The sequence below is a fragment of the Bidens hawaiensis genome, unplaced genomic scaffold (genome assembly GCF_021521415.1).
Source record: "Bidens hawaiensis isolate Kalapana, Puna unplaced genomic scaffold, B.hawaiensis_p1.1 tig00025168_1, whole genome shotgun sequence".
Lineage (NCBI taxonomy): Eukaryota > Viridiplantae > Streptophyta > Magnoliopsida > Asterales > Asteraceae > Bidens > Bidens hawaiensis.
The window spans coordinates 299,364-310,738 of record NW_027505051.1 but is presented as its reverse complement, the minus strand read 5'-3'; the positions used below and the strand labels follow the sequence as shown (position 1 = coordinate 310,738).

The 11,375-nt window shown below is 33.1% G+C and overlaps 2 protein-coding genes across 2 annotated transcripts; both read right to left on the bottom strand.

Annotated features, from left to right (window-relative positions):
* Positions 1-4,121: 4,121 nt before the first annotated feature.
* Positions 4,122-5,206, bottom strand: LOC143610240 (uncharacterized; the record flags this gene model as incomplete). The annotated part of the gene is made up of 2 exons (XM_077084772.1): positions 4,571-5,206; positions 4,122-4,253 (listed from the first exon to the last, which is right to left on the bottom strand). Coding segments are annotated over exons 1-2 (768 nt in total), but the record flags the coding sequence as incomplete, so codon positions are not given.
* A 285-nt stretch (positions 5,207-5,491) lies between these two features.
* On the bottom strand, positions 5,492-6,445 carry LOC143610239 (uncharacterized). Its single transcript, XM_077084771.1, has 2 exons — positions 5,860-6,445; positions 5,492-5,808 (listed from the first exon to the last, which is right to left on the bottom strand). Exons 1-2 carry the CDS (start codon positions 6,443-6,445, stop codon positions 5,492-5,494), a joined length of 903 nt encoding a protein of 300 aa, XP_076940886.1.
* Between the last annotated feature and the right edge of the window lie 4,930 nt (positions 6,446-11,375).

The following is an 11,375-nucleotide window of genomic DNA, read 5'->3' as shown; positions in this document are numbered from 1 at the left end:
GCGTGGTTCATTGCCGTCCCACGGATGGCGCCAAATGTCGAAGCACGAGATGAATCTGACCTGATCCATGACGATGTTTCCACGGATTTCGAGATGAACGAACCACGTCTTGATCTTCTTCTCCGGCTGGTTGGGATCTGCAATGACTTTTTGGGGGTGTGGAGGTGACCGCTAAGAAGTCTCCAGGATCTCTTGTTCACAGACACAAAAATATGGTGGTGGCTCTTATTGAGAATAACCAACCCCTAATAAGGAGGTGGAGACCTCCTTATATAGGGAGCCTCATGGCCACCATCATGGTACCCTAATGGGCCTAGCCCAGTTAGGGTTACCTCCACAAAACCCCATCAGCCCAATAACATTGTATTAGTCCATATAATAAAATAAGCCAAACATAATAAATTTAGGGTCGTAAAACCGGGTTTAGTACCATACCCCTACACCAAATTATTAGCAAATCAGAACATACATGAAAAACCCTAAGCATGAATCCTAAAAACTGATAAAACTTATGCTTTTAATTTTGTTAAACTAAAATCACAATTAATGCTACCTGAGGAAAATGTGACGCTCAAAAGCTGCTACCATCCTTATTGGATTGAGCCTCGCCGGATTTAGTTTCAATTAACCTATATACAGAGCAATTGCAGGCAGCGGCAAATCTATTATAGGCAAAGTCGATGGATTGTACTTTCTGTTACCTACAATTAAATAGGTCGGGAATTGAAGGTCGTCAAAGTTGAACGGATAGTTGTAACATCGCTGACGGTAAAGGAGCAATTAAGGGAGCAACTGAAGGACCAAGCCAAGTAAAGTGAAAATTAAAGTCGCCTGAGGTTGATTGTAACGTTGCCGGATAGTTACCTTAATTTATGCTACCTAAGCCAAAAGTTGCCGGAGCCCTTAATGACCATTGCGTCTGAAGGTGTGAGAAGGTTGAAGATGAAAGGTTGCCTGTATCTTTTATAAAGTAATATAGAGAGTCATATAATACCTCAGGCGAGTACCATATATTTATTCGTGTTGCGTCTTGTTTTGGGTTAACCAATACCTGAGTTGCAGGTACCGAATCAATATCGTAATTAGGGGTGCCAATCGTGCTGGGTTGACGGGTTGACGGGTTGAGATTCTTCAACCTAACCCAGCCCATATATTTATTCGTGTTGCGTCTTGTTTTGGGTTAACCAATTTTACATTCATATACAAATATGATTAATATTACGTGACTTAGTAATAAATTAAGCACTTAATTACTCTTATTCATATAAAACATTTTAATAATTTGTGATAATCTAATTGTTGTTGTGTATTTATTTCTCATTCCTAATTAACAAACTTAAGTTTACATATTTAGCTAAAGATAAGAGATGATAGGGCATCCGTATGGGTAAGGTATGTGGCTTCCAAATTCCAAACCACATGGTGACACCGCCACCACCCCGTGTGGGTATAGTGTATGCTTCACTCTGTGACAAATGCTTGCTACATAAAATTGATCCCATGGTAACGATTGGAGAATTAAAATGAATTAATAATTAATTATTACACGTGCGGGTATGTGCTTCTAGTAATTTTGTAGTTTGTTGGTACTTAAAGGTAGAAATGATGTGATAGTGTAAGATTAGCCGGTGCATGGCCGCATGAGCAGTACCCATGACTCCATGAGTGTCTCCTCCCTCATAAGAATAAATGAATGAAAAGAATGAGATAATAGACAGGTATAGCTAATAAAATAAAAGTGTTAGAAGTAAAAAGTTAATAAAAGTAGTTTAAAAAGAAATTAGTTTTATTTAAATTTAAATGTTAACTGATAAATTAAAATTAAAATTCTAAGTATTTAACTTTGAAGTTTAAACTTCTTAACTCTAAAATCAAAATATTAATTTCTCTAAAATTCTTAAATGGGTTAACAAAGTAACCCATTTTTTAATGGGTCGAGTTTGGATTGACCTGTTTAAGAAAAACAAGTCGTGTCAGCCGACTCAAAACTTATATTTTTTCGTTTCGGGTCGTGTCGGATATTGACACCCCTAACCATAACTAATTGAACCAATGCCTAATGAATTTCTACCGCGTCCCTCGCCTCACTGCAACATGTTGGTTTAAAACCATAACAGCTACTTGTAATTAATCACTTAGTTTTGATTATTTGGCATTATAATATTGTAATAAATGACAGTATAATTATTTTTTATTTATAAACAAACAAAACCAACATTTAATATTATTATTAATTGATTGAAGAAACGTGACTTCCGTGTGGAATCAAAGTAACTGCATACCTGTACTCCAGTTCTTTTTGTAAACATGCGTTCATGTATGGTTTTCAATATGCTAAATACGAAGAGATTCGTATGAGCAAATTATGTTTTATCATATTTTATTTACTATGATAGAGCCCGTGTGATACACGGATTGTTAAAAAGTAAAATAAAAAAAATAATATACGTATTAACATATCTTATGGATTAATTCATAAGATATAAATAATTTACTAAAATACATAGATTATTAGATTAGTAAGAATAATTTGTATTTGCATTTTAAAAGTAATAATTTTTTTTTTGCTAGTAAATTTATCATTAAAATCAAAACGATTACAATAAAGTGGCAGGCAAACAGGCAACAAGCTGCGCCGCAACCCCCTTTTAAATAGCAAAACCAATTCTACTAAAAACAAAGCGTTGGGTCGTAGGAGACGACAAAGTACCATGAACGACACGCTGAACCCTGTTTAGAAAATTCACGGCCTCCGAGGCCAGAAACACATGTTGATTTTCTAAACAGGCTTTCTCGTGTTTGGCAACTTTGCCCGATTCGGCCTTCAACGCTGCCTGACCCACAACAAATCCGCGGTCCCTGAGCCCGACAAGAGGAGACACTCCTGTAAGGTCCACACAAGCGTGTTTCCCCCCTGCCCATCCAAACACAAGAATATCAGCTGGTCGTAACGTGGACCTCCCTTTGAGCGGATCTGGAATAAAGTTAACTGGGGCCTCCTTTTTTGCAGAAATCCCTGTCCGTTTAAGAACATCGCACAGGACATCCCTAACCAAATCATGCCTATATTTAAAATGGAAGGTTGTGAATTTATACCAATTAAGAAAAAGAAAAGACTAACATCAATTAATCCTAGTTGAATTGGTAAGCCATAAATATTTTAAAAGTAAGGTATTGAGTTTAGTTCCCACCAACAACATATTTTTCATTTTATCATTCATGAAGTAAAAATTGTAAAAATGGAGTGGAAAAATTATGTTGCTTTAATATATAGGTTGACTAGGTTAGTGACCCGTGTGGTACACGGGTCGGAGAAAATAAATTTGAATTTGAAGAATATTTAAAAAAATTGATAAAATAATTAAAACATTACATGATTAGCCATTTACCATTACTCATAACGTGTGTTACAGATCACCATGCACACACCGGAACAACATAACAGTCAGAAAAACCAAAACATTCATCCAATTGTTATGTCTCTCTCTCTCTCTATATATATATATGCGAAAGAAAAAGAAAGATCTATGTTTTATAATAATAATAATAATAATAATAATAATAATAATAATAATTAGAGGGTTTAAATGGTAAGTTAAAGAAAAGAAAAGGAAGTTTGTTGTTATTTGAATGGGGATAGAGAGAAAGGATGCGAGAGCGATTGGATGATCATCTGTAACAAAACCAAAATGCATGGTGGCTAAACAATTCTTCTTCCCTTGAATGAAGAATTTGGGGTTTTGAACGTGATGATGTTGATCCTCCGGAAAAGATATAAACACTACTACTTGAAATTGGGTTGACCAAACAAATTAACCTCATTATACACAACGAATTTGAAAATCCCAAATCAGTAAATGTATTGGAATTAACATCAAAATGAAGTATTGTTTTGTCACCTACAATCCAAGGCTGACATTATTTCATTTATACAATTTGACAGATTATGTAATGAATTAAGTGTAAACAAAATATTTAACTATGTAAGTTTAAATAGGATACCAACATATGAACTACAATGTTCCATAAAATAAAATGCAAAAGAAATTCAACATATAAGTCGAATTACAATCAACAAATGCAACTTCAATTTAATATAGATTTCACAACTCTCTAAATACCTCCTTGTATACCACATTTGTAGTTGTATTGGTAACATTACCGTTCTTGTCAAAGATTAGCAGTTTAAGCCCGTCTCTACTTTTTACTCGAGATAATGCTACGTATAGTTGACCATGCGAAAAAACTGGCTCCTTCAGAAACAAACCCACTTTAGATAGCGACTGTCCTTGACTCTTATTTATCGTCATTGCGAAACATACGGCCAGTGGAAATTGTCTTCGTTGAAACTTAAAAAGGATTTTTTTTGTCAGTAGGTGTGAGTGACGTCCTATGTATATAAACCGGCCCCCAATGTTACTTTCAGATATAATTTTAGCTGTTATAACACGATTTCCTAGTGACGTTACTTGAAGATTGGTTCCATTACATAACCCTCCTTTTTGATCAAGATTTCTTAATAGCATAACCGGAACCCCAACCTTTAGCACCAATTTATGATTTGGCAAACCAGATAATTTAGCCCATTTAGAATATCAGACGAGTACAATGATTCATCAAAATTTTCATTAAGATACTCCTCTTGGCATATACTATCTGAACTTAGATATTTCTTTTCATTAGCTGGAAAAATCGATAGCAACCGATCATTGATCTCTTGAACAACTTCATTAGTAGGTGCAAGTAGTACTCTGTCTTCAAAGAAATTTGGTTCCTTGTAATTTGATAGAATAGAAGAGTAGACAAAGTTAATAAGATCAGAAACAAGATCCAACGAAACTTTAATGAGAAGATCATCAGGAATTACAATACTTGCTTCCCCGTCATTGTTTCCACCAACTTTTCCTTCACCTAAATCCAACAGCCATTGAGCAAATAACTTAGTTTGTTCCATATTAGAGGGATCACCTACTACATGCAACCTCATGTTTTTAGTTAGTCTTAGGATTTTGCATTCTGACCATAAGTAAGACGAACTTAAAGAAGAATTAAATATGTCACTTCTGCTACCGTTTTGAACAACTGGTAAAATTTGCTTGAAATCACCTCCAAAAACAATTACTTTGCCACCAAACGGCAATGTATTACATTTTAGCACGTCTTTCAAAGTCCTATCTAGTACTTCAAATACATGTTTATGAACCATTGATACCTCATCTCATATTATCAATTTGGTTTCACTTACAAGTTGGGCATCATCAGTGCCTGGCTTTATAGTACATGAAGAGTCTTCATTTAGGTTTATCGGAATATGAAATCTAGAGTGTGCCGTCCTACCTCCTGTCAATAACAAAGATGCAATTCCACTAGAAGCAACATTTAACACAATCTGACCTTTGGATCTTATGCTTGCAGATAATGTCTTCCATAGAAACGTTTTACCAGTTCCACCATAGCCATAAACAAAAAAAAAAACGCCTCCTTTATTTATTTAAACTGCTTCTGTGATTTCAAGGAAAATGCACCTTTGTTCTTCAGTCAATGAAACAAAAAGATTATCATACTCGTTTTGAAGATCTTGCGGTTCATAATTAAGCTCTTTGTTGATCAAAAGATTGTTAGAGGTAGATACAGCATGATCATCAGGGAAAGGCATGGTTTCAAAGTTTCTTAGTGTCGAACCATTCTGAAGTAATAGCTTTTCAATCTCATACAATGTCAAGTTCTTTATTTTATCTTCGGTAATTGATAAATTTGTAGAAGAAAAACAGAAAAGTACAACTTTAGTGTTACATCTATCTATATATCCTTTTATATAAAATTCTAAAGAAATTAAATTGTTTAATAAACTTAACTAACCTGTAGAATTTAAAGCACGCTGCTGATTGTAAAGAATACCATCTGACAAAATTTCCCCACTTTTTTCCCAAACAAAATCGGGTCTAGATAGACAGTGAGACGTTAACATCGTGGCAAATAAATTTCTTAAATAACCACCGGAACAAGAATTACTTGCTTCTTTAATTGCTTCAATATACTCCATATCATCATCTAATAGACCACGCTCATAGCATGCATCTCTAAACGTAGGGAATACTACACCATTTACAGTGCAGATGTCCTCAAATGATGTTGGACCTTTTACTTTGTTTAGTATAATTCTTAGAAAATACGCTTCACCAAGTGCTGGAGACACTGAATGAATTCTACCAATGGAGAACCCAACTTTTCTTCGTTCCCAACATTTTCCATGTTTTTTCCACACAAATTTAGAGGGAAATTCAATATAATTAAGATCTTTTGCCTCATCATAAATTCGATTACACTCCATCCAAGACTTGAACATTGTTGAAGCCACTGAATGGTTTTTAAGGATATCTTCAACATCATCATCCGGACCATAAAAAACTTGTTGCTTATCAGGAAGATGGAACGGAAGTCTCATAATTGAAGGTTATCTATAATGAATATCAAATGAAAAAATCCTCCGGGCTACTTCATATGCTGAAAGATATCTACAATCATAGTACTCTTTTATTTCATCCACTCCTTCATCTAAATCATCTTCTTTACTATTTTGTACAACAGAAACAGTTGTTCTGTCCGGACCCTTGTTAATATATTTAAATAAATACTTAATTGATCCACTTTGATTGCACCACTCCACGTTAATATGTCCCTGATATTTTCTTAAAAGCTTATGGTTATACAGAACAACACTTCGGTTATCTAAGTGAACATCAGACTTGACAACAAAGTTTCCCGAATCTCTTCTTTTGTATATAGGAAAACCCTTTGTGTCAACACAAGTTTCATCACGGAACTTCTTTGGAAATTTTTTGAGCACTTCTTATTGACCATACAGGAACATTTTATATTTTCAGCACCACATGGACCATGGATCATAAAATCGCTTACAAGTGAATACAGTTCAGGGTCTTGACTCTTGTCTAGAATCTCAATGGAAATAAGCGGGTCAATATGTTCAACTGTTGGAACCTTGTTGTCGGGATGCATAAATAAGCATATATGTGCATGAGGCAACCCTCTTTTTTGGAACTCCACCATGTAAACAACTACATATAATTTAGGAAACGTTAATTATGCTTACTGTTAAATAAACATAATATAACATTATATATATATATATATATATATATATATATTAATGGCAATAAAAATATTTTAATAAAAACCTATATCGTATCTGCTTGAACTTTTCCGAGCAATGCCTTTTCTTTCAAGTCTTTAATCAATGCATCTAACTTGATTTTAAACAATCTGCATAATATATCAGGCTTGTCTTCGCCCTTAAGTGTCGTATCTTTAAGAAACCTTTTAACTTCGGGCCAATTTGGATTACATGTAAAAGTTATGAAAAAATCAGGGTATCCAAACCACTTACATAGAGACATGGCATCTAAATAGCTCTGCGTCATGTATCGAGCCCCACCGGTAAAAGATGACGGTAATATAACACGTTGTCCAACTTTTGAAGCATCTTTATTTCCTTTGTTTTTAATATTGCTTAAATTCTCAAACGTCTCACATCTAAGAGCCTTCTGCTCTCTTCGAATGTAATAGAGCCGTTCACTTTCGATCATCGTATAATCATCAACTAATTGCTGTTGAAACAACCTCCTTGAATTAAGAGTCGTAGAAAACTCATTTACTCTGTCTTGAATTCGGTAAGCAAAAAATTCTCTCATAGTTGTTTTTTTTCTTTTGGCTTCTGAATCTCGAGCAACACCTCGGTGAAGAATGTCGACTGTGTAATTATCTTCACCATATGGATATATCAATGGATATTGAAGGGCGAGGTTTAGAACCTGTTGCTGGTAGAAGACTTCCAATGCTATGATAATTTTAAAGACAGTTTTAAAACAATTGAACAAAAGTGGTTTCTGGTATTTAGGTGAATATTCGCATATATTATTCATCGAAATCGGTTTAAAAAGGTTATATAAAAAATATAACCAAAACCATAATTGGATAAATGTTTATTTATATACCTATTGATTGGAGAGAACTTTTTATCTTTGCATTTATCATTGCTGCATTTTGATCGCTCTTTCAAACCCCTTTGGACATGTGCTGCAAGATAAGTAGTACCACTGTTCGGTTGGCGATACATACTTAATGGTGTCAAGAATGATGACTGATCTAACCTGTAAGAATAGACAAATGATATTGTGATATGTACTATTAGCTTTTTAAATACAACTGAATCTGTTTAATACTAATAACAGCAAATCGTTTTCATATAGACTTCTGCAATGTTATTGAATTCAGTCTTGATAAGGAAATCATCTTCAAGAGAGCAATTGACAGATGCGCCAATAGATTTCTAACTGGAACCCGCTAGTCCACTTGTTTGCTCAATCAGCCTAAATATATAATTACAACAGTTGTAGTATTATAGTAATATAAAGTTATAACATGTATTGAAAACATTAAAGTTAAACATAATATGCATTAACAGCATATAAAGTAATAACAAACCTTTGCTTAAATGATATTATGGCTTGAATGTCTTCATCGATGAAAAGCTTTGAATAAACAAAGTTGTTTGAAGCCCGTGTTTTTTCTACAAAAACGTTTAACATGTTTTTGTTATAAAATAGTAAAAAAATGTTTGAGAAAATTTAAAATAAACGTGCTTAGTAAACAACATTTTAAAACTTACTTCCCCAAAACTTGAATCTACCAAATTGCAAGATAATTACAACGTTTGTTTTGTCCGGATTATTTGAAATATAATCCGTCATCTGATTAGCATAATCCCCAAAGAACGTGACATTAATAGCATTACGGCTGTATAGCAATTCAGATGTATTTTAATATTAAAAAAAATGCTAATTAAAAAAGTAACATAATTATTAAAAAAAACTAACTTCAAATCTTCAAGGTGGACAATAACTTTAGGTGTCGGTTCCCCTCCTTTTCCTAGAAAAGTAGTGGGCTTTTCTGAGCTTGTAATGTATTTAATAATATCTGTAGATTAAAATAAATTTCTAGATAAAAAATGAGGTGATATATGTATAAATAGTATAGATTAAAATATAATTTCTGAAAAAAAAAGTGAAAGTAAAATTAATTCACTCAGTTACTAACCAACTATATGAAATGGTGGAAACAGATTGTTGTTCATATATTAAAAACTTGCAAAAGTAAAGCCATACGGTTCTCCCAAGAAATCACTAACTCCAACAATGTTAGTTTCATGATTAAAAGATACTTTTTTAGGATTCCCCATAAACTTGTTGGCAGCACGATTTTCAGCAAGAGAGGCCTTAGTAATTAAGATAGTAAAGTTGAGTTCAATCAAGCTTTTAAAATTGTGCCAATGTTCGTTAATGATGCTACCCAGCATCTTGTTTCCCTATCATTTAAACATAAAAATACAAGACGTTAATATTTAAGTAGCAAGCATTAAAAATATGTGTCTAACCAATACACATTAAATTACCTCTTCATCCACTAAAACCATCTCAACAGTGTGAACTTGACACTGTAACATATAGCTCATATTTTTCCACAACCGGATAATACGGACCTTGACATTGAAAACCTTTGTTGACACATCAAGTTTGTTGAGCATGGTAATTTGAATATCTTCCAAAGTGTTGCTGTGTATGAAAAACGAAAACAGTTGCATATCAACAGTTAATATTTGAATATAAATAATGAATTAAAATTTATCTGGTATTGCCAATGAGTTGCTTTTCATTGGTAGAAGCTGACATGTTGGTTGATATAAACAATAACCAGAAAGTGTAGAATGATGAGGGAGCCGTCCAGTAGTCTTTGATTTATAGCTGCGTATACATAAACAGTTCCTCAAAAATGGGAAGTGTAATTTCAAAGGAGTAAAGATAGGAGTAAAATGATAAGAAATTCAAATTCAAATAGTCATTATCTTCAAAATGATTAAATTAAAATAACTAATGACATGGAAATATCAAAAGCATAAAATTTGAAAAACAGAGCGATAATAGAGGAATGTTTAAACAAATTTGATTAACGCTGGAGAAAAATGTGTTAAATATGCCAAATATTTATTCTGTAAACCCCATTTAAAGGTATTTTAATTTGTATCTGTTTATTAAAAATATTAATGTGTTCATAATTAGATTTTGACCTAAATTAACAACCAAGTCCCTGTCGTTCTAATCTTGGACCCAAATTTAAATTGTTTTATATGTTTAATACCCATTTGCAAGTTATTAAAAAAATTAAAATAAGTGTTGAAATAATAATAATAATAATAATATAAGATAATGATATAAAATATAAAATTACTAATACCATGTTGTTTTCCTTGTAAACACCAAAGGGTGAACCATGAACAGACAGAAGCATCTCACACTGTTTCGGAAGCCTTAAAGTTGCGTGATACCAACCGACATCCTCCCGCTTCTTACCTGCAATTATAACAACTCCTGATATTAAATTACTGATAATAAAAAATAATATTTTTAATAATGACTCTCATTATTCAATGAAAACAGAAGTATTAAACATATACCCCAGGAGTTTGCATAGATTCATCAATGCCAAGAATATGAGTGTCCGATGGCTCCCCTATAACGTAGAACCTATAGCATGAACCCAAAAAAATACCCTATAATTCTTTGTATTATATAAATGACGGTAAGTAAAGAAACACATTTGAAAGTGAATAAATACATACAAGAATCTTTATTGGAGAAAACCTTAACCTTAAACAACTTATTCAAATAGATTAATTCCCATATTCCAATCCATAATATCACTTTAAAAACATTCATCCACTTTACCCATAACTTAAACAATAAATAAACAAAATTAATCAACAAACATAACAACAATAATAAAAACACAGAATTTAAAACAATTACTAACCTGATATTAACATTAAAACTATTAATATGGTCAGAAACATTCTTAGAGACCCATTTTTCAGCAACTTTCATACTCCCAGCCATAGTAGCCAGCATATCATTAGGAATCACAACCATAACTTCAATTCCAGACTTAACTAAAGCCCTTAAAGTCCCATAATCAGCATCAAACAGCTTCACCTTTTGTATTCCATTGTCAGTCAACAGCGTCACCACTGTTTCTGGTGGCAGAGGGTGTGATGAGTGATTACTGTGTTGTCACACCCCAACCTAAGGCAGAAATGCCGGGGCGTGATCCGATTGCTCACAGCTCGAAGATACTATCATTGACTATAAGTGACAATATCTAATTAACTATTTTATTCAAATATACACACATTACTCAAATACAATAAACAATTTAAAATACACGAATATAAGTTCAAATAAAGTTTAACTTGATAATATCCTATAGTCTTGTCTACATGTCCAACTTCAATCTTCAATACTAAC